We start from the raw sequence: 24,192 nt of genomic DNA, 5'->3' as shown, positions 1-24,192 counted from the left end.
TGCTGGGAACCAAACCCAGGTCCTCTGCAAGAGCAGCCAGTGCTCTTAACTGCTGAGCCCTCTCCCCAGCCCTGTAGTATGTTTTGAAGTAATGTATTACAATGCCTCCAGCCTTGTTCCTTTTATCTCAGAATTAATTTAGCTATTAGAGTCTTTTGTAGTTGAATGACTATTTTAGAAATTTTTTTCCTGTTTCCATGAAGACTGTCCTTAGTATTTTGATAGGAATTGCATCAAATCTATAGGTGACTCTGGGTAGCAGAGACATTTTAGCAATGTTAATGCTTCCAATCCACGAACATGGACTGTCCTTCCAGTTTGTGTGTCCGTGTTCTCTTCAGTTTCTTTCTTCAGTGTTTTGCAATTCACTTTCTTAGTGTAGTTGAAGGTATTCTTGTAGCTGTTGTACATGAGATGTTTTCTTCGTCTCCTTGGGACTCCATTGTTGGTGTGTTAAAGAGCTGCAGAGTTTTTGTTTCTTTCTTTAGGGGTTTGTTTGTTTGTTTGTTTATTGTTTGTTTGTTTGAGACAGAGTCTCCCTCTAGCCCCAGCTGGCCTGGAACTCACAGAGATCTGCCTGCCTCTGCTTCTGGAGTGCTGGTATTAAAGGTGTGCACCACCTTGTCCAGCTTTGCTGATTTTTGTATGCTGATTTTGTCCTGCAACCTTACTGAATTTGGGGGTGGTGGGAGGAATGAATTAATTTATTAGTTCTACCAGGTTGGTTGTGGTTGTTGTTGTTGTTTGGTCTTGTGTGTGTGCATGTGTGTGTGTGTGTGTGTGTGTGTGTGTGTGTGTGTGTGTATTGTATAAACAGAGATAACTGGATCTCCTCCTTTCCTACTTGGCTGCCCTTCATTTATTTCTCTTGCTCCAGCTGAGACTTCCAATACTGTATTGAATGAAAGAGCGAGTGTCTTTGTCTTGTTTCTGATCCTAGAGGAATGTTTCAACTCTGTACAAATTCAGGCCCCTGTTTGCAATATATAACCCTTATTGTGTTCACATGCTTTCCTTCTATATTTAATTTTTAAGGATTTTATCATGAAGAATGTGGAATTTTAGCAAATGCATTTCCTGAGTCTATTGAGATGACCATATGGTTTGTATCATGCACTCTACTGATGTTCGTCATCTCGCATATATCAAACCATCCTTGTATCCTGGGATAGATCCCACTTGATCATGACATATACTTTTTTGCATGTGCATGTGTGAGGACCTGAGTTTGGATTCTTTGAACCCACATAAAGCAGGCAGCTTAATCCCAGTACTTGGGAGGTAGAGACGGAATTCCTGGGGGCAAGATGGCTAGCTAGATTAGCCAGAGTTGGTAAATCCAGGTTGAGTGAGAGCTTCTGCCTCAATAAAGAGAGTGGAGAGTGACCGAGGAAAGTAGTCAATGTCAACGTCAGGCCTCCACATGCATGCGCATACATGCACATGCACCCACCTACACATGTATATTCACACATTCAAACACATAAAATAAAAATAATAAAATATTTTTTAAAAATAATTAAAGTTACCTCTTTAAAAGTTTGATAAAAATTCAGTATTGAAGCCATCTGGTCTCAGGCTTTTCTTTACATTTTTTATTATTGATCCAAACTTGTTACTGCTCTACTTAGGTTTTCTTCAGAGTTTAATTTTTAAAGATATGTCTAGAATGAATAGATTGTCCCGCCCCTCCTGTCCTATTAGGTTTTATGGTTTTAGTTTGGGTTTTGATTTTTTTGAGACAGGGTCTCACTGTAGCCCAGGCTGACCTGGAACTCACTATGTAGACCAGGCTGGTCTCAATCTCACAGAGAGATCTCACAGAATGCTGGAATTAAAGGCATGCACCTCCATACCTGGCTAAGATTTCTGGTTTTTGTTGTTTGTTTTTGTTTTTGTTTTTTTTCTGAGACAGGGTTTCCCTGTAGCCCAACTAGCCTGGATCTAGCAGTGAGATCAGGCTGGCGTCAATGTTTTTGTTTTTTGTTTGGTTTGGGGTTTGTTGTTTTGTTGTTGTTGTTGCTTTTGAGACAGGGTCTCCCTGTAGCCCCACCTGGCCTGAAACTCACTATGTAGACCAGGCTGGCCTTGAACTCACAGAGATCCACCTGCCTCTGCCTCCCGAGTGCTGGGATTAAAGGCGTGCGCCACCACCACCACCACCACCCCCCGGCCTTAGAATTCTCTTTTTGTCTTACGCTTTTTGCAGTTTGACAGTAATATGCATCAAAGAAAGTCTTTTTTTATCAACTCTGTTACAGGTCCTTTGAGCTTCCTAGATGTGGATGTCTGCATTATTCCCAAAATATACAAAGTTTTCAACAATTAATTCATCAAATAGGTTTTTTTATTACCTTTCCCTTCCCTTTCAGGAATACTCATTACTTGGGGGTATGCTTGCTTAGAAATCCTTTAAGTCTCAAACAATGTCTTTATTCTTTTCTTTTTTCCCTTCTTATGACTGTGTTATTTTAAAAGACCTGCCTTCAAGCTCAGAAATTCTTCTGCCTAATCAACTGGATTCTTGAGACTCACATATATATATTAAATAAACTTCATTTATTGAGTTCTTTAGCTCCAAGATTTCTGATTGGTTCTTATTTTAATTTTTTTATTTGTTTATTTTTATTTTGTGTATACAAGTGGGGCTTTTTGTACATGTAAGTGCACCCATACATGCAATGCCCATGGAGGCCAGAAGAGGGCGTCAAACCCCCTGGAACTGGAGTTATGGACAGTTGTTAGCCACCATGTGGATGCTGGGAACCAAACCGAGGCCCTCTTCAAGAGCAGTCAGTGCTCTTAACCACTGAGCCATCTCTCCAGCCCGATTGGTTCTTTTTTATAATCTCTAATTCACACCATTCATACCATGATTTGTTTCCCTAATTTTCTAATGAAGTGTCTACCTACATTCTTTTGCACCCCATTAAGTATCCTCAAAATTGGTCTTTTGAATTCTTGAATAGGCAATTTGTCATCTTCCTTATCCCAGAGAGTTACTTTAGAGGCATTGTGTTCCCTTGTTTGGGCGTGTTTCCTGTGCCCCTAAATTAGTACTTCTGCATCTGTTAGATGAGTTACCTTTACCAATTTTACAGAGTGGTTTATATAGTAAAAGACTTTCTACTGGAGGCGTGTACTAGCTGCTGGTTGAATGCTGTGCAGGCTTTGGTTCCAGGTGGACGCTTCAGTGTGGTACGCAGGGAGCTTATTCAGCCATATTATCTGTGGGTGTCTCAGTGGTCTAGGCTGAAGGGGTTGGGGGAATTGCATCACCCACCAGTGTACAGCACCTGAGTTACACGGAGGAGACTGCTGACAACTCTGAGCATGGTACATCCATCATTTTCTTCAAGCTGTGTGAAAATGGGACCACTTACATGGGCCCAAGTGAGTGTGACACAGCATGCCTAATAGTTGAGTGAGGTGCCTAGCAATAGCTGAGAACCATGTGAGGACTAACTGTATCAGTGAGTTGAAATGGAATGCCTGTCAGTATTTAAGGGCTGCATGGGTAACTACATGGGCCCTCCAATGTGGACTTGTTCAGGGAGGCATGTCCAGCTACTTCCCATGGCCAAGGGTAGACAGAGCCGAGCATCAGTTTCTCAGGGCCGTACAGTTTTTTATATAATATTTGTGTATGTGCACTGATGTGTATCTACACATGTGGGTGCAGTGTGCTTTTTATACATGTAAGGTATACATGTGAGAAATGTGTTCACGTGAGTTTGAAATGTGTGTGCAGTGCTTGGGTGTGTGTGATAAGTGGTGTGGGTGTTGTATGTGGGACATGATATCTGTGTGATATATGTGTTATAAGAGTGTCTGTGAATGTGGTATATGTTTTGTGTGTGTGTGTGTGTGTGTGTGTGTGTGTGGGTGTTGTATGTGGGACATGATATCTGTGTGATATATGTGTTATAAGAGTGTGAATGTGGTATATGTTTTGTGTGTGTGTGTGTCTGTGTCTGTGTACACGTGCCTGTGTATATTCAGGCAGAACCTTGTTGACCCCAGCTGGACAAAATTAGCAATCAGATCCCCTTAGCATGACCTCTTTTCTTCCTCTGTGCAATATGACCCCTGGCTTACTAACCCCGTTCCTTCTAGGTTCCTATGTAAAGGCCCAGAACTGACATCTGGGATCTGCCTGCGGCCCAGAACACAACCCTTCACTTCTTTGACATAAGGGAAATTGTTATTGTTAACTGCAACAATAAGCAGCCTGTTGTGAGTCTGAAGGGAGAGGGTGTGCCTGCACATGGCAGTAATTGGCATAACCATGTAGGAAGGGGGTTCCCACCCCACCAAGGACTACAAGGAAAGGAAGGTACTTTGGGGCCTGCCTGGACATCGTGATGGGAGCCTGGGGATGTGCTTCAAGCTCGCATTTTCCATCTCCTGAGAGAGGATATAGCATTTCACTGAAAGACTAATGGGTGGAGAAGGGGGAGGCAGGAACCCCTTACCACATAATATCAAAAACTATTTTCCTGAAGCCAGAAAGCCTCCGGGTATTTTCTCTGTGCCCCAGGACAACTGTCTTGGGGGTCTTGAGGAAACATCTGCCTCGGAAAGTTCAGAGCTAGGCTCACTGTTGTTTTGGTTTCATGTTACAAATCCTTGAGGAAAAGATAAACAGATGATTCCCAAAGATATCCATATCTAGAGCCTGTGAAAGGTCACCTCACGTGGCAAAGGACTTTGTGGATGGAATAGCTAATTTTATGTGACTACAGATGTATCAAACATTATCCTGGATGTTTCTGTGGCTGGCTTTTAATAAATGATTAAATGTAAATCAGTGGATTAGGCTAGCAATGAGTTGGGCCCCGCCTTTGATGCCTAGTAATACAAATAAATAAATAAAATGATGGACTAGGGATGTAGCTCAGTTGATAGAATGTTTGCCTAGTGTGCGTAAAACCCTGGATTTGATGGACTGGAGAGATGGTTCAGCAGTTAAGAGCACTGACTGTTCTTGCAGAGGACCCAGGTTCAAATCCCAGCACCTACATAGCAGCTAACAACCATCTGTAACTCCAGTTCCAGGGGATCCAGTACCTTCTTCTGACCTCCAAGGGCATTGCACGACATAGGTGCACCTACACACATGCAGGCAATACACTTAGACACATAAAAATAATAAATAAAAAAGGTTTAAACCCTGGATTCGATTCCCAGTGTTGCATGAAATAAGGCATAGTGGCACATGCATGTGATTCCATTATTTGGGAGAAAGATGCAGGAGGATCAGAATTTCAAGGTTATCCATTACATAGAAAGTTTGAGGACAGCCTGGGCTACATGAGAACCTGTCTCTCAAAAAAGGAGAATGATAGATTTTTACTAACCCAGATTACCTTCTATAATCTGGGTGGGCTTCCCCTAATAAACTGAAAGTCTGAATACAAAAAAAAAAAAAGACTGACCTCCCCCCAAAAAGAAAGAATTCTCCAGTAGAGAGTCCTCAGCCTGAACTGCAACACAGAATCTCCCTGGGTCTTCAGCCTGCCAGCCCACTCTACAAGTTTCAGACTTGCAAGCCTCTGTCACTGAATGGGCCAAGTCCTTTAAATAAATCTCTATACACAGGACATCTGCATCCTATTTGCTTTGCTCCTTTCAAGAAGCCTAATGAGCGTATGAGATTCGAGGCCTAGCTCTTGAGATGGGGAGATGGTGCTGGATCATCTAGGTGGTCCAATTTAAACACCTGAAGTTTTTTTTTTTTTCTGACAAGGGCAAGAAATAAGATGAAAAAGCGATTAGATTGTGAGAACACTTGTCCCACACGTGGCTCTGAAGACAGAGGAAAGGGCCTCAAGCCAAGGAATGCAGGTAGCCTATAAAACTGGAAACAGCCTTCCTTCCCCCCACCAACAGTCAGCAAGGAAGCAGACCCAAAGAGAACTGAATTCTGCCCATTCCCAGTTCTGTCTTTCTGACAAAAAAATAAATAAAGCCAAGACAAGCACTCTCCCCAGTGGAGTCTACAGGAAGGAGTGCAGCTGCCTGACATTTTAACGATCATCCAGGAGATCTATGCCAGGCTTCTAACCTAGAGAACTATGGGCTGATAAATTCATGGCACTAAAGCTGCTGAATTTGTGCTAAGATGTTATGGAATCCACAGGCAACAATACAACGCAACCCACAACTAGCAGCAAGCACAGCCCACATCTTAGGTTGGGCTCTCCCATAGCAGATCCTGACACTGGGTATGCAGGACACACAAATCTGTACAAGCAGCACCTAGATGTGGCCAGGTAACTCATCACAGGAACCCGTGAAGTTTAAGCTGCAACCTATAAGATGTTGTCTATGGTGTCTTCTAGTTGCAAGGACACACACACACACACACACACACGCACCTAAATTCCCAAAGGAAAAAAATTTATAATGCCGCTCAAATGGGACTCTGTCATCCTAAAAGAATAACAAATTATTAATCATTTTCCTTCTAAGCCATTGTTCCCCACTCAGACCAGTCATTCTCCATACAAAACAGCGGAGGACAAAGTTGGGACCATCCCTCTCTTAGCTAGGAATGAGTGTGGAGAATGAACATAAAAGACTCTGCACTGGTGAAAAGGAGGCAGAGAGGAAGGGTTTGTCTACACTGAAGGACAGAGAAGGCTTCACTGTGTTAGAACAAGTATAGAGAGAAGTCTCCTCTGTGCTGAGAAGCCTAGAGAGCTCTCCTCCATTGGGCTGCTCCTCTTGATCTGTCCCTGTCCTGCTCCTTCAGTCCCGGAAAACAGAGGACACCTCTTTGGCAGATGCCACGCTAGGCCTTTCGATACCACTGTGCACAGATGTACATTTAACCTGCTTCATTCTATTCTTGGGAAGCCTTTACTTTTCAAGCATCCTGACTGATACAAGTTCTGAATTCTGAATTCATAATAGACATGCAATTAGGGTGGGAGCATAGCTCAGTGGTAGTTTGCCTAGAATTTGAGTCCTCGGTTGCCAGGCTAGGTGAGGTAGAAGGAGTCACAACAAGACACTAGAAGACAAGTCAGTTCTAACTGCCCAACTCTGGTTCCAACTCCACATGCCACACCCCTCTCCAGCAGGAACCCTCTTGGGAACCTCTGGGATTGACTACATGTGATGTAGCCCTCAGCTCTGGGAATCCGTCTGCCAGCCTGGGAATCTGCCCAAACTACAGAGGCGATGGGACCACCCCTAAAGAATTACATACCACGCAGAATTGATTTCTTCCACTTCTCAGCCTCAGCCTGCAGAGCTTTCACTCGGGCCCTCAGAAAGACAGTGGGGTCCAGGAGCTGCCAAGACAGCATAAGGAACTGGGCTGGCAGAGGGCTGAGCCAGCAACAGGGCAGCTCAAGAACTTATGAGAAGAGGAAGAGGTGGCTCAGCAGTTGAAAGCTGGTTTCTCTTGCACAGGACCCGAGTTCAGTTCCCAGTGTTATGGAAAAATTCTTCAAACAGCAAAGAGACCAAGCATTCGCCCAGGAGAGAGTTGGAAAGCATGAGGTCCCCAGTGAGCCACAGAGGTCCCCATTAGATTCTGGGGTTCCCATCTGAAAGTACAGATGAGGATTTGACAGTCAACTTTACGTCATTATTTTATGATTAGCACCTGGCCCTATGTTTCTTTTCATGATGAGCCATGTTATCTCAAAAAATTCCTTCCTGAGTTCACTTGGCCAACACAGTTTTTAAAGTAGATATCTCAGGTGTGGGTCAGCTGCGTTTTGATCTACAACTAGGCTAGGCTAATTGGGCTGGAACCCAGTCAACCCTTCATTCCAGTTTATAAAAGCAGATATCACTGGCAGAAGTTGAGATTTCTGATACGTTTAATCTACACTTTTCTTGGACTAATAGGACCAGGTGCCTCATTAAACCATTTGGTGAACTTTCCACTCTTTTAGTTTTACATCTTTATCAAAAGTCAGAATAGTGAGTGGAAATCATCACAGAGTTTCAAGACTTTCCAGAGTAACAAAACATCTCAGGGTAGTGAGACCATCACAGAGCAATAAAGCATCTCTCAGCATCCCAGGGTCACATTTCAAGGTATCTACCCAGTAAGTAAAACAAGGGAATTTTAAATGACCTAAGTTTACCAGGACATTATAAGAATATAATAGTTATAAGAATGTAACTTTTTCCTTAGCATCAGCAGCTACATGGTAACAACCATCCATAACTCCAGTTTCAGGGGAGCCATTGCCCTCTTCTGGCCTCTACAGGCATTGCATGCACATGGTGCACTTACATACATGCAGGAAAAATACTGATATGCATAAAACAAAAATAAATTTTTAAAAAATTGGCTCCTCTTAGGCCAGGCATGTATGGTGGCACATGCCTTTAAATTCTAGCACTTGGGAGGCAAATGCAGGTGCGTCTGTGAGTTCAAGGCAGACTAATCTACAAATCAAGTTCCAGGAAAGCCAGGCTACAGAATAAGACCCTGTCTCAAAAAACAAAAACAAACACACAAAAATATCCTCTTTTGAGCCAATAAGATGGCTCAGCAAATAAGTCTGGCTTATTTGATCTCCAGAACCCATGAGATAGGAGGAGAGAACCAACTCCACAAAGTTGTCCTCTGACCTCCATATTCATGCCTGGGCATGCACATACACATGAGTGTGCATGTGTGTGACACATATACACACACGGTGCACATAAATTCATGCAGGCACATACACATACACATGATGAATAAAGCCCCAAAGTTACATATTTGGCTGCTGAGGTAACACCCACATTTGACCCCCTTCACATGTCTTATCTTTCTGCTTCCTAAATAAATTCACTAACTTTGCTTCACTCCTATTCATCCTGAAATTCTTTTCTGTCATGAAGGTCAAGGGAATGCAGCTGACTGGAGGTTCCTGGTGACCTCAAGCCTCTGAGGAGAACTCATCAGGCTGTGCTACCAGCAATAATGAGTTATATTTCCTCCAGCAGGCAACAGATATCACAGAGGTTTCCCACATAACAAATAACAACGAATGGATGTGTAGTCCTTGTGTATTAATATGCATTCTTTGAACAAAATGGCAGCAGGCTGCAAACATGTACACAGTCTAGCTGGCTCCAATAAACCTTTTTGTGAGTTCCCCCAGTCTGTTCCCTATGAGCAAACCTCAGACGGGGGGGATGGGGGCCCAGCTTGCATCGTGTCCAGATTGTTGGCTTGGACAGTCAGTGGTCTTCTCGTTCCCCAAACAGCCTTCCCCAAACTTCTACAGACAAATGGCACCTAAGGCAGTTGAGCATCACCTGTGTAGCAATCAAGACCCCCTGGACCTGGAGAATGGCCATACTCAGTGTGAAATGAAGGACAGGTGAGGGAAGGAAGCCAAGAAGATCAGCACATGTGTGTTCACACCTGTGATCACACCTGTGGTTACAGGTGTATGAGATATCTGTGGATGTAGTTATGTGCTCTGAGAGCAGGACTGGGGCCTCAAGGGGACAGAGGGATTGTCCATGCTAGTGGCCACTCAGGGACCATGGACTCTTAGGTAATAAGAGTGATGGCTGGACTTTGGGACCAAACACTGGATGTTTGGTTCTGCTGTTTACTTGTTTCCCAGTTACTTCATTGACTTCTCTAGGGTCTTCCTCTGTGTCAGCTGCCTTCGTAAAGCAACTACTTGTTGCCAACTAAATGACCTTGATTTTACCCTGCCAGGCTCTCTGCTCTCCCCTAATCCCACAGGGACGTACTTCATCTTCAAGGTTATGGCCATAATGTCACAAAGGTCCTGCTGCAACTAGAGTGTCCACATATGTCCATAAACCCCGGCCCACACAGCCACTGGGAGGCTCCCTTGGTATCCCTCAGCGAAGAGTTCTCTAGAACAACTATGACGTAGGATATTGTGTAAGTAAACATGTATGTAAATCCTGTAACCAGCTAAATGAAGCCAAAAGACACAGTTGCTATTTCAGGTTTGTTCTGCAGCGTATCCAGGGTTGTGACTGTACCAAGCAGGGTCTCTACCACTGAGATGACACCAGAACTGAAATTCTACTTTTAACAAAACATCTAATTTATTATACCTGAAATCATACTTTTTTTCTTTCTTTTCTGTTAAATATTACTTCAACATGTAATCAATATGAAAAATGTCGATGAGATACTCCACATTGTTTTTTGTACTGTTTTGACATTTGCTTTATATTTTACATTTAAAATTCACCCCAATTCACATGGAAATCTTGGGTGCCTTTTTTTATTTTAAAAAACTTATAGTTGGAGCTGGAGAGATGGCTCAGTGGTAAAGAGTACTGGCTGCTCTCACAGAGGACCCGGGTTTGATTCCCAATACCCACACGGTGGCTATCAACCATCTGTAACTCCAGTTCCAGGGGATATGACACCCTCTTCTGACCTCCATGGACACTGCACAACATGAATGCACTTACATACATGCAGGCCATATACTCATAAACATAAAATAAAAATAATAAATATTTCTTTTTAAAAAATTATAGTTGTGCCAGGCATGGTGGTACACACCTGTAGTCCCAGCACTTGGGAGGCAGAGAAAGATGGATCTCTGTGAGTTCAAGGCCAGCCTGGTCTATATAGTGAGTTCCAGGGCAGCTGGGGCTTACAGGGAGACCCTGCTTCAAAAAGACCAAAAAAAAAATTATAGTTGAAGCTGGGTGTGATGGAGCACACCTTTAATCCCAGCACTCAGGAGGCAGAGGCAGAGGCAGGCCAATCTCTGTGAGATCAAACCTGGTTTACATAGTGAGTTCCAAGCCAGCTGTCACTACAGGGAGATCGTGTCTCAAAAAAAACAACAACAAAATTAGAGTGGAAAAAGTAGACTCAGGCCTGAGGTGGTAGCACACCCTTGTAATCTAAGCAACTGAGAAACAGAGGCAAAAGGATCATGAGTTTGAGGCTAGCCTGGGCTATATAGCAAGACCCAGCCTAAAAAATATGAAGGGGGCCAGAAGAGATGGCCCAGCTGGTAAAGGCACTTGCCACCAAGCCTGACAACTTGAGTTCAATCCCTGGGATCCACATGGTGAAAGGAGAGAACAGATCCCAAAAGCTGTCCTCTAACCTTCACACACATGCTGCGGCATTCTCATGCACACACACAAAAAAACACATATAAATAAATAAATGTAATTAAAATATTTTAAAATATAAGTAAATAAAAAGGTAGTTCCCCAGTTGTACCTCTCAAGTGCTGGAGGGACACATAAGCTGATGATAACTCTGCTGACCTAGCAGCTCAAGAGGGATCCAGAAAAGGAAGTCACTTTGGACCACATGGGCCAGAGTCCAGTCACTCAAATTTCTCACCAAACATAAAGTCAGAGGCACTGTTAGTGCTCAAAGGGATGAGAAAAGTTAACTTGAACAGCAAATGCTTAAGACAATGAACACTGAGGAGACAAAAACTACCACCTCACAAACACAGAGGAGAACTAAAATCAACAGAGGCCAAAATCAGGAGAACAAGGAAATTTGCATAATCTCTACTCTATCCTCCAAGATAATAGCTACAGAGATGTAGTCACTTTAGAGAGTCAAGGCCCTCCAGGTGAGGACCATCAAGAAACAGATGTGGGGGCTGGAGAGATGGCTTAGTGGTTAAGAGCACTCTCTGCTCTTGCAGAAGACAGGGGTTCAGTTCCCAGCACCCACGTGCTAGCTAACAATCATCCAGAACTCCAGTTCCGAGTAATCAGATGCCTTCTGGTATCCGCAGGCGTTGCACAACATGGGTACACTTACATACATGCAGGCAAAACACTCATACACATGAAATAAAAATAAATATATAAATTTTTTAAATATTTTATTATTTTTATTTTATGTGTATAGTGTATTGCCTGCCTGTGAGTGCACCTGTATCATGCAATGCATGAAAGGGCATCGGATTCCCCTAGAACTGGAGTTAAGGATGGTTCATAGTCGCCTTGTGGGTGCTGGGAACCAAACCCGGGTCATCTGCAAGAGCGGTCAGCGCTCTTAACTACTGAGTCATCTCTCCAGCCCATAAGTAAAAATTTTAAAGAAAAAGAAACAGCTGTGGCTGAACAAGATGAGTCCATGGCTCCTTCCAATGGTCAGAGGCAAACGTGTCATCGAGAAGGTAGGAAGAGGAGGTAGGGCTCAGGATTTGGCCTTGATCTAGAAGAAGGTCGAAGAAAGGCCGGCTCCGCCATGGATGGGAGACTGACACCGGAAGTGATTCTATGATCTGACAATCTTTTAGAGGGTCCTTTGGAAATCTAAAGCTGTTATTGATAAAGTAGCGGCAGTAACTCATATATGCCAGCAGAGGGAGCTGCTGGCCATTTTGTGATTTCGTCCATGTTTTTGAGTTCAGACGCGCTGAGGTCTGTGTGCAGGTGCCCTTGGCGCGGCAGCAGCGTGTAGAATCTAGGCTCAGGTTTCTGTCTCCCTCAACTCGCCAGCGGTTTGGCTTCTGAGTGGTCCCCAGGGAGGACACTGGTCTGAATTGCCTTCTGACTTAGCAGAAACCAGAGAGCGCCTGTACATCACACAGGCCATGTCCAGAACATGCCTAAGAACAGAACTCCGACCCAGGATATCCGCAGGCTCGGTAAGACAGACTTGCGCCATCACCCCTGGCAACAAGGAAGCCAAACGACCCATGTATACCTTTGACCCCATAGAGCCAGAACTTGATTAATAACTGGCAGCTTCCCGCTTTCTACCCCTATTTCCAGCCTAGGACCAACCAGAGAAAGCCAAATAGCTCCACTACCCAATCACACGGGAAGCCCCCGAGGCCTCCCCAAACAAGGGCTGTTCTTTCGCCACCTCTGGCTACCTGGAAGTCTGCCACCACGGGAAGTGGCCCATCCCTTGGGACAACCACTCTGCCCACAAACAGCCTGTCTTTATTTGGAGGATCTTTGTTTATTCTCACACCAGGAAGCTAGACTTTCATGGGAAGTCTCCCAATTCTTTCAGGGTCAGCAAAGAAAATAAGAATTTTTTAACTCATTTATTTGACACATTAAAGTTATGCAAAGAAAAATCTATGCGACCGCCTGAAAAAATTTCATTCTCATATTACTAAATACACAGCTATGGTCAAAAATAACAAACTGTAAACTGCACGTGGTGGCACACGCCTTTAATCCCAGCATGCCAGAGGCAGAGGCAGGCTGATCTCTGTGAGTTAAAGGCCAGACTGGTCTACATAGTGAGTTCCAGGCCAGGTGGGACTACAGGGTGATCCTGTCTCAAAAAGACCAAAAAATAAAAATAAGAAGCTGTAGAAGGGGCCTCGGATTCAATGCAAAAAACGTCCTGTAGAGAAAAGTTTCTAGCGGCTTCGTGGAATCAGTACTGATTTAGTGCCTCTTTATTTTCCTCAGCTTCTTCCAAGTCTTTTTCACTTTAATGTCTGAAAGTTTAGGGCCCTTTTCCAAGATGAGGCAGGCTTGGCACTCTGTACTGACTTTCAGGATTCACAGGCCTGAGGGCTTGTCCCAAGTCTACCTCTAACTTGAAAATCCTTCCTAGTTTGTAAAGAAGGGGATTCCTCGGGCTTGCCTAGAACTCTTGAAAAGCCACTCCTTTGTCACCTATTAATTCTCTACAGGTCTGTGATTTGAGCCATCAAGACCCCAGTTGCAGGTTTCTGAAGGGTGGCAGCTTAGACTCCTCTTTCTCTCCAATCCCAACATTCTGTCTCCTCTGACCCTCTGATCTGCTTGCTTCAGTCACAGGAGACCCCAGGCCCTGGTAAAGTGCCTGCTAGACTCCAGACCCTCCCCTTTCTTACCAGGAGGAAGTCACCCCTCCCCCTTCCTCAGGAGCCCAGCCTTCTCACTTAAACAAGGAGACCCTGTACTCTGGGCGTGCCAGGACTTCCTCCTTGCTCTCAGCACCCTCTACACCCCTTCCTGTCCTTGGGCAGCCTATTGGCTCATTTATTTAGCTGTTAGTTTTATTTATTTATTTATTTATTTAATTTGTGTGTGTGTGTGTGTGTGTGTGTGTGTGTGTGTGTGTGTGTGTGTGTACAGACATACATGAGCCTCAGCATTCATGAAGAGGTCAGAGGATAAGAAGACAGTTATGTGGGTAGTCAGTTATGTGGGTTCCCAGGGATCAAATTCAGGTCCTCAAGCAAGTGAGCCATCTTGCCAGCTGAGTTGGTTCCTTCAGATGTTTGGAGGCCACTGGTATTAGAAATCTCACAACTGAGGAGGGGCTGCTGTGGAAGCACCTCTGGGATCTGCACCTCATCCACTTGTGCCCCTGACACAGACAAGTGCCAGCTAATTAGCCACAAGGGAACAAGTTGATGCCACAGGGCCCAGGCCAGCAGCCCCTGACCCCACAATCTCCCTACTGTAGCCCAGAGCACAGCAATGCCAGCTGGGGTGTCTAACTCCCTCACCCTTGGTGCTACTGAGCAGGAACCCTTGGAACAGGAGATACAGCACTGTGTACAAGGGTGTGATTGGTGACAGGGGGATACAGGGACAACCTCAGAACAAGGGGGCTGAGTGTAGGACCTGTGCACAGGAGCAGTGACCCCCAGTGACAAGGATGGAGGCCCATACCCAGGGACATGACTCCACTGATAAGAATGAGTCCCTCACTCAGAGGTCCTGAGCACAGGGACCAGGAACAAGAATAGGATGTGCACCCAGAGGTTGTAACAATCACAAGAGAGAGGCAAGTGTGTAGACCAACCTGGCCTCCTCCATTCCTGTCTCATGCTCAGAGTTCTGGAGGAATCAAACCCATTGACTCCATAGGATAAAAAGTGGAGAGTATATGCTCCCAATGGCCTGGGCCTCACTTTCCCAGTTCTGGGCGTGCAGAGGCAGTGGGGCATGAAAGGGACTATACATCTTGGAAGAACACGGGCTCAAGCCAATGAACATGCCCCAGGGCACAAGAACCCCACATCCCTTGCCTCTGGGCCTGGTGAATTCAGAGTAATGTCTTCATTTCCAGAACCTTCTGGCTTTTCCACCTCACCTACAGGCTCTAAGGCCATCCATGTACCTCCTGAACTGTTTGTTCAGCCAACTCCCCTCCATTCTCCCTATGTCCCCACCCACACAGAAACACATATTTCCTCCTGGCCAATGCCACCCCTGGGCCCCAAGGTAGTTAGAGCAGACTTCCACTCTGTGTTCAGATGGAATCCAGGCAAGAGGAGTTCTGGTCCATGTCCCACAGATTCAACCTAAAACTGATTCTTGTAGAAACAGAGAAAATGATTAAAATGGTCATAACTTGCTAGTGGAGTGACTGTTCTCCAACCACTAACAACAATGCTTTCTAGAACTCTTAATGGCATGGGAAATACTCATAGATGACTGTAACCAGGACTGCAAACCAGCTCCAGCAATATAACATTGTCTGTGTGTATTCACAGGGGAACAGCATAATATAGGAGAGACTATATATACACATTATCTGTATATATCACAGGAAGAAATATGTGGAGATGACATTACTGGCTATAGATCAAGTGTGTCTTTAGACTTTTCTGAATTGCTCAAGTTTTCTACTGTGTGTGTGTGTGTGTGTGTGTGTGTGTGTGTGTGTGTGTTATAATTAGAAAAACTAAAAATGTCAGGTATGGTGGCACACACACCTATAAATAATCCTGGCACTTTAGGAGTCTGAGGCAGAAGGATTTCAAGTTTGAGGCCAGTCTTCGTTACACAGTGAGACTATCAAAAAGAAAGAGGTGGGGAATGAGGAGAAGGAGAGGGGAAAGGAGGGAAGGGAAAGGAAAGGAAGAGAGAAAGGAAGGACTAGTGTGTGTGTGTGTGTGTGTGTGTGTGTGTGTGTGTTGCTGAAGATGGAACCCAGGGCTTCCTCCACAAATGCTATGCAAGGACTCTACCACTGGCCTATAGCCCCAGCTCAGAGATGATCTTCTAAACCATCTAAGTTGCCATTTGTAAAGTCTTCTAGAGTTGAGGTACCCTTGCTATCATCACCATCTCATTTAACCCTTACACCAGTCCAGTGTGAGAGAAGCTATTGCTGCCCCTCCTGTAAAGGTGGGAGAGCTCAGGGTATGGGAGGAAATGACTTGTCTAAGGCAGAGTGAGGACACAGGTTAATTCCCAGGGCAGCAGGGCTTAGAGGACTTGGGAGTCAGGAGAAGATGGAGAGTGGGAGTTGTCTATGGAAGGACAGGAAAGGGGAGGGAACTGAGGAGTAGTGGTATAGGACAGTCTGAAGGAGGGACTGACTATATACACTTTCAGTGGAGTCCAGAGTCATGGGAAGGAAAAGACCAGGCTGATCCCATACTTGGCCCATGAGCAGTGGGGTCAGCCCCTCTAGGTTGTGTTTATTTATCTTTTTTTTTTTTTTGGTCTATTTGAGACAGGGTCTCCCTGTAGCCTCAGCTGTCCTGGAACTCACTATGTAGACAAGGCTGGCCTTGAACTCACAGAGATCCACCTGCCTCTGCCTCCCAAGTGCTGGGATTAAAGGCATGCGCCACCACACCCGGCTCTATTTATTTTTCGTGGACATAAGTCTTTTGCCTGCATATGTGTAAGTACACCATGTGCATTCAATGCCTGCAGAAGAGGGAGTCAGATCCCCTGGAACTGGAGTTACAGTTGTTAGCTGCCATATAGGTGCTGGGAGCCAAATTGGGGTCCTCTGCAAGAGCAGCCACTGTTCTTAATCACTGAACCATCTCTCAAGCCCCAAAAATGCCAGTTATTTAACACATGAGCTAATATTTTACGTAGGAAAATGACCCTTGATTTTTCAACCCATACAAAAGCATTTTAGGGATGAATGAGATGTTTGGGATTTAAAGAATTTCAACAGCACAGACAGTAGTGAAGTGACTCTGGCATGATGTTTTCAGTTATGAACCCAGTAAGCGATCTGTGGGTGTTTACTGAAATATTTCTATTCCCCTGCAAGTTTAAAATGTCATAATAAAAAGTAATAATGAGTGGGCGAGATGGCTCAGTGGGTACAGCACTTGCTGTGTAAGCCTGATGATCTGAGTCTGATCTCTGGAACCCACAGTGGAAGGAAAGAACCAACTCCTAAAAGTCATGTTCTGACCTACACACACACAGACACACATATGCACCATAGCATGTCCATTCTCTCTCTCTTTCTCTCACATCATACACATTTATACACATTAAAAATAATAAACAATAAAATAGTGAAAACCTGCATCTTTAATTATTAACCCGTCCACTGATGGGTAAGATGATTGTACTTAACAGAGTGGTATGTATTGGGGGAATGGGCCCTTCATAACCTGCTGTACCAGCAGCAGTCCAGAGCTACAACAGTTGCTTAGGAGAATCCCTGGATAGGACCTGCCATGTGTATGAAGCATGGAACCTGTTACCCATCTGTCATGGTCAGCTTCAGTTGTCAACCTGACACATCTAGGAAGAGGGAACCAGGCTGGGGAATTTCCTCTATCAGCTTAGCCTATAAGACATGTCTGTGAGGCATTTTTCTTTTCTTTCCTTTTAATTTATTTTATTTTATGTGTATGAATGTTTTGCCTGCATGTAAGTGCGCCACACATGTGCAGTGTCTACAGAGGCCAGAAGAGGGTGCTGAATTCCCTGGAACTGGAGTTATGAACAGTTGATAGCTGCCATGTGGGTCCTGAGAACTGAACCCAGGTCCTCTGCAAGTGCAGTCAGTGCTCTTAACTGCTGAGCCATCTTTCTAGCCCCCATGTGAGATATTTTCTGGATTGTTGAATGATGTGAGAGAGCGCAGGCCATTTTGGGTGGTGCCACCCCTGGGCAAGTGGTACTGGGTGGTATAAGAAAACAGGTTGGGGGCTGGAGAGTTGTCTCAGCAGTTAAGAGCCCTGACTGCTCTTGCAGAGGACTTGGGTTCAATTCCCAGCACCCACATGGTGGCTATGAACCTTCCTTAACTCCAGTTCCAGGGGATTCAGCACCCTTTTCTGACCTCTGCAACATTGCACACCATGGGTGCGCTCACATACATGCAGGCAATATACTCATATACACAAATTTTTTTTTTTAAATATAGGCTGAAGGCTATAGAGGTGGTACAGCCGTTAAAGGCTAAGGCTAACAACCAAACCAGTAAACAGCATTCCTCTATGGTCTCTGTTTCCATTCTTGCCTCTAGGTTCCTGCCTTGAGTCCCTGCCCTGAATTCCCTCAATGAAGGACGGTAACACTGAAGTGTAAGCCAAGTAAGCCCTTCCCTCTCCAAGTTAATTTTAGTCAGTGCTTTATGACAGCAACAGAAAGCTAACTAATACATCATCAATTCACTTCTCTACTTGTACCCTGTAGAGGCCTCCGCCCATGTGCATATCTATGGTAGTAAAGAATCAGGAACAACTTAAATGTTCATGCATAGACCAGGAAATACATGGATACATGCATTCTATAGAGCCAACCAGCATCCTATAGCATATCTGTGTGTCATTAGAGGGACCAGTCTCCAAGATACCTCTAAATGGAGGGGAAAAAGGGAAAAGAGAAGTGTCTGTACACTTCTTAACCCTGTCTTAAGAGCAGATCCATGCATCCATGCTTTGACATGCTTTATCTCTGAGAAGAGTAAGAAACAAACCTCCAGGAATGAGAGCAGGAGGCTGAGGCCAGAGGGAAAGCCAGTTCCCTTCCAGATGGCCCGAATTTCTTCCTCACAGGTCTGTGGCTTTGAAGGGAAATGAGAGGAACAAGGAGAGACCTGACCTTATAGAAGCCACAGACACGCAGGCACACAGACACACAGACACACAGATGAATGCGCGCACACACACACACACACACACACACACGTCAACTGAACCAGCTCAGGTGCAGATCATGAACACCACCACCACCCCCACCCTCCCCACAGAGAGACGAGATCATGCAACAGAGTCAGACCACAGCACTTCAGGGCACACAAGACACATCCAAAAGTGTTCACTGAGAGGCAGGTGGAATATAGGGAGAAAGGGAATGAGCAAGGGTCTAGACCCCCAAGAGACTAAGGACCCAGGAATGGACCAGGAAGGGGCAAGCAAACTGGAAAAGAAGGAGGTGGCAGAAGGATCTGACTCAGGCTTGAGCCTTCAGAGGCAGAGCAGAGCTGGGAAGGAGGGCCAGGGACAGAAGGGCTCTGAGAAACACAGGGACAACCAAGAAAGAGCTGCGAGACAAGGGATCGGGAGAGTCTGTTGACTTCATGTTAGCAACCCATGCAGTCACCTATATGGATGACTGCAGTCACCATCTTGAAACTCACAGTCATTTCCCTTTTGAGGTGTCTATAACTATAGCAAGACAATGGAGCATAGACGACAGTAACAGCAAGCATGTATGTGACCCAGAATACACTGGGCCTGGTTCCATGTGCACAGAGCCACAAGGAGACAGAGATGGACTAGAGCTCTGGGTTCCAAGACACCTTAGGCTTTCTGGGAAACTCAAGAAGCCATACTCAGCCCCTACATGATGGCCTTCATCCTGTGCCAGCAAAGACAGAAATGAAAACGGGGTGGACAGGATCCTTCCTCACTTATCGGAGTCAAACACAGAGCTTTACCAGAGCATGTGTGTGACCAGACATGAATAACACATAATGGAAGTGGCCTGACAGTGGAAACAGCCTGTGGATGGATGGAGCAACAAAGTATATGTGTGTGCCTGCCATGGAACACAACTACGTAAACAGGACTGACGCACTGGCAGCCTTCGCAAAGCAGATGAACCTCAAAAGCATGCTCAGGGAGAAAAGCCAGCCTAAACAGGCCATAAACTGCAGGATCCTGTTAACCAAAATGACAGAACAGGCAGATCCAGGGACAGAAAGGAGGTTGGTGGTTCCCAAGGTCTGAGGGTGCGGGGGACCAGAAAGCAGCTACCAGGGGGCACAAGCTTTTCTTTTGGCTAATAGAAATTGTCTGGAATTAGAGGTGGAGGTTGCCCAACCCTGCAAATACCACTAAAAAAAATCACCGAATTGTACACTTTTGGAGGGTGAATTTTATGGTTTAAATTATAGCCTAGTAGATTTTTTTTATTTTATATATATGAGTGTATTGCCTGCATGTATGTAAGTGCATTCATGTCGTGCAATGTTCATGGAAAACAGAAAAGGGTGTTGAATTCCCTGGAACTGGAGTTGCAGACCACTGTTAACAGTCATGTGGGTGCTAAGATTTGAACCCAGGTCTTCTGCAAGAACAGCCAGTGCTCTTAACCACTGAGCCATCTCTCCAGCCCTAGCCCAATAGAATTTTTAAAAGAAAGAATACACACAGAAGGGGCTGGAGAGAGATGGCTTAGCGGTTAAGAGCACTGACTGCTCTTGCAGAGGACCCTGATTCAATTCCCACACTCACATGGCGGCTACTAGCCATCCTTAACTCCAGTTCCAAGGAAATCTGACGCCCTCTTCTGACCTCTGTGGCATTGCACAACACAGGTGTACTCATACACATGCAGGCAATACACTCATACACATTTAATAAAAATAATTAATAAATTAAATATATATACATATATATATGTATGTCTTTTTGAGACAGGGTCTCCCGGTAACCCCAGCTGGCCTGGAACTCGCTATGTAGACCAGGCTGGTCTCAAACTCACAGATATCCACCTGCCTCTGCCTCCCGAGTGCTGGGACTAAAGGCATGCACCACCATGCCCGGCTTTTAAAATATATATTTTTAAAAGGATACTCAGAGAAATGAGCATGCATACAACCAACAAACTCCGCAGGGTGGCATTGTCAGCCACACTGTTGTCTACAGTGGTTTGAATGGAAAGATGGGTAAGCCCAGGTTGATGCTGGAGTTCACCCAGGTCACTATGGCAGAAAAAGTAAAACTGTTTAAGGGGAATTGGTTTCCTCATAAAAAGAAATGAGAAAAATTAAGAGAAATGAGGGAGGAAATCAAGCTGAGTTAGATCTGGTTTGCTTTGGTTTGAGTGGGAGTTAGTTTACTGCAGCATCACCATTGGTGGCTTCATGTGCCCACGTAAGCTCTAAAATATGAACTGTGTAATTTGGATGACTTTGAAACAGAGCTGACTGTGTTTTGCTTTGTTTTGGCTTGGTTTTTTGTTTTTGTTTTTGTTTTTGAGGCAGGGTGTCATGTAGCCCAAGGAAGTCCCGGGAAGGAGAAATATCTTATGGGGGACCATTTAGTAAGTATCCAGCCAAGGAGGCATAGAGAGGTATCAAGTCACCACAGCTGGTCAATCCAGAGCCACTCATGAAAGCCCACACTGGTCATCCCAGAGCCACAGTGTACTAGGCATGCAAAGGAGATACAGTTCAGCACTGTTAAAGAGGATTCTGGGCTGAACTACCCATGTTTTTGGTAGTACAGTACTGAGGGAGCTTCCCCTGGGACCCTCTGTCCAAAGCTGAGAGGCCACAAGCCACCAGTGAAGATCCCAGGCAGGACAAAGGACTATGGCCTTCACCAAGGGCTGGCACTGGCAGACAGTAAGCCCACAGTCGCCCTGGGTCATTACACTGCTTTCCCTGCCCAGTCCTCCAGGCAAGAGGATCAAGGAAATGTCCCCAGAGCTAAGGGGATGTCCAACAGGATGTCCCACCCCTGGACCATGGCACCTGCTCACTTGGCACAGGAAAGGTCCTTCTGAGAAGTGACCTGCCAATGTCCCCGGCACAAGCCACCTGTCCCTGGTATGGTGCCCTACATTCACTGTAAGGAGCAAGTGCCTCCTTCTTATAGAAAGTTTAGAAAATTCCAGATAAGGCCCAAGAGAGGAATAAGTCACCCTCCAAAACATCCCCCCACCCCAGGTCTTACACCCCCACCTCCTATCCTGTTTCTTATGTGACTCTGTAGAAATTTGGAGCCCAGTATTTCTTTTGTCCCTGAAGGGCCCCAATACAACCATTTAAAGTGATACAACAGCTGTGTAATGTTTGTAACAGGTCCTGTTCTTCCTTCTTTGATACTTGATTTTTTTCATTCTCATAATAAACATATATTGCTTTTAAAGTAGAAAAAAATAATCAACCTTACAAGGGACTTTTTAAAAAAACCATGACCTCCATTGTGACACTTGCTCCTGGAAGCCCAGGCCTGCTCTGTCCATGTGTCCAAGAAGGAAGTACTTTAGCCCAACTAGGGCTGTGCCAGCCTACCTCCCCTAACCTCCCCAAGTCTTCCTCCTGTGGGTCCTTTAAATGCATCTCAGGCACTCAGGCTGCCATCAGTCACCTGCCTGCCACCACCATCATGCGCTGTCTCATCAGCTTCGCTCTGGGCCTGCTCGCCCTGGAGGTGGCCCTTGCTCTGGAACCAGTCTTCACCTCAGGTAGGCCCCAGCTGCACACCTTACTGTTGGATGTGGCTTGTTCCCAGGACTGATCACTGCTCCCTGTGGACCAATGTGCTGAAGGTCCTGGGGATTGGTGAAGGGGCAAGGAAGAAAGGAACAGAACAGTTACCTTGGGGGTGGGGGTTCAGGGATGGCAGAAAAGCAAGACCCCTGTCTTCACACAGTATGCACCTCAAGCCACCTGGCAAAGACCAATATCCAGGTAAAAATGTCCAGGTTAGGAGATGGGTTGATAGGATGGGGAAGTTGTTCTCGGGCCCTAGTGGCTTCTAGTTAGGCTCTACCTCTGACTATGAACCTGTGACATGCTTCCTAAATTTCACAACTGACTTATGCTTCTGTCTCCTGGACCACAGTTCTGGTGGATTTTTTTTTTTTTTCACTTCTAAGAAATGGCATGTTGGGGCTGCTCAGGGACTGGGTTTCTTATAGTTTCTACTCATGTCTCTTCCTCTGAGCAGCCCTAGATGTGAGGATGAGGTCTAGGCCCCCATTCATTTGTTCATCCCTTCTGCAGCTCAGTTCATGTGCCCTGAGGTCAGCTCTGAGGAAGAAAGATCCTGTATCAACCAGTGCAGTACCAGTGCAGAATGTGGACTGGATACCGTGTGCTGCCCCAGCATATGTGGTGGTTCCTGCAAAACCCCAATCAGAAGTAAGGCCCTGTCCAACCCTGGTGGGGGGAGAAGGGAGGAGCTAGCAGGGTCAAGAGTCTGCCTATCTGCTGGAAGAGAACACACAGACCTTTGTACCCACATACAAGCCTGTCTGTGAGCCCCACTCACCTGCCAGACCCTACCTCATGCCTCCTGCTCAACCTGGTCCCTGAGGTTTCTGGGCTGTCCAAGGTGCTGCCTGAAACCAACAAAAGGAAGACGTCAGCACCTTCAGCTTTGAGTAGTAAAGGAGTATCCTCTCTCTCCCCAGTTGGTATCCCAAAGGCTGGCCAATGCCCCTGGAATCCACTCCACATGATCCCTGCCAAGCCATGCCCAGAGCAGAGTGAATGCTCCAGTGACAGTGACTGTGAGGGCATAATGAAATGTTGTAACATCAAATGTGCCATGAAGTGTCTGATCCCTGAAGCAGGTATGCAGATTTGAAACCCTGAAGCCCCCTTTCTCCTTTGGCCCCCTCTAGCCATCACCCAACCCCTCATCGGACCTGAGAACAGGTATAATGCAAGAACAGCCCCAGGACCAGGTCCCAGGGTAGGAGGAAATGTCTTTGCCAAGCCAGGTGTACTGCCTGCAGGCTTCCGTGGGCATTTTGTGTGGCCACTCGGGCTAGGAATGGATGTTGGTGAGCAAGGAGGCTTAGGAAAACACAGAGACTGTTGTAATGCTCACAGCTGGCATTGGTGGAACTTAATCCTAGTGAGTCTATGAGACAGACTGGGCTTTTGCCACTTAACCTGAGGAGACAGTGAAAAGTTCAGTTAGAAACCTGAGCAAGACATTGATTCAGATCCAACTGTCCATGCCCATCTGTAACCTGTGTGTCCCCTCCTTCAGATGAGGGTGCCTCACCCACCTGCCTATGGGGGATTGGGTTGGGGGGGTACAAGAGTTCATGTGGCCACCTGCACAGCTAGGAAAGGTGCCTGTCCTTCAGGTCCCTGGGCTGATAGTATGATCAGTTTTAGATGCAGAGGTAACTCCCCATCTCTCCTCATCCCTGCTCCTGTCCCCCACAGAGGAGTCCTTTTATTGAGCAGCCTGCCCTGGAATCCCTGATGGCCAGGAGTGACTGACCCAAGCCTGCTCAAACAAAAAACCTTCCCTCCTGGATCCTGAGAGAATATGATGCCTCCTATCTGCTGCTAATAAAAAATTTCATTTGGCTTTA

At 45.6% G+C, this 24,192-nt stretch overlaps 1 protein-coding gene across 2 annotated transcripts; it reads left to right on the top strand.

Annotated features, from left to right (window-relative positions):
* Positions 1-12,364: 12,364 nt before the first annotated feature.
* On the top strand, positions 12,365-24,192 carry LOC103735002 (whey acidic protein-like). Of its 2 annotated transcripts, none has more exons than XM_008834106.2 (4): positions 12,365-12,596; positions 22,862-22,999; positions 23,272-23,433; positions 24,041-24,192. In XM_008834106.2, exons 1-4 carry the CDS (start codon positions 12,554-12,556, stop codon positions 24,055-24,057), a joined length of 360 nt encoding a protein of 119 aa, XP_008832328.1. In that variant the 5' UTR covers positions 12,365-12,553; the 3' UTR covers positions 24,058-24,192. The 2 variants fall into 2 exon arrangements, with proteins under 2 accessions (XP_008832328.1, XP_017653916.1); XM_017798427.2 differs by lacking the exon at positions 12,365-12,596 and adding an exon at positions 22,078-22,320.

The sequence above is a fragment of the Nannospalax galili genome, unplaced genomic scaffold (assembly GCF_000622305.1).
Source record: "Nannospalax galili isolate Female #2095 unplaced genomic scaffold, S.galili_v1.0 scaffold996, whole genome shotgun sequence".
Classification (NCBI taxonomy): domain Eukaryota; kingdom Metazoa; phylum Chordata; class Mammalia; order Rodentia; family Spalacidae; genus Nannospalax; species Nannospalax galili.
This window is presented reverse-complemented; position numbering and strand designations above follow the sequence as displayed.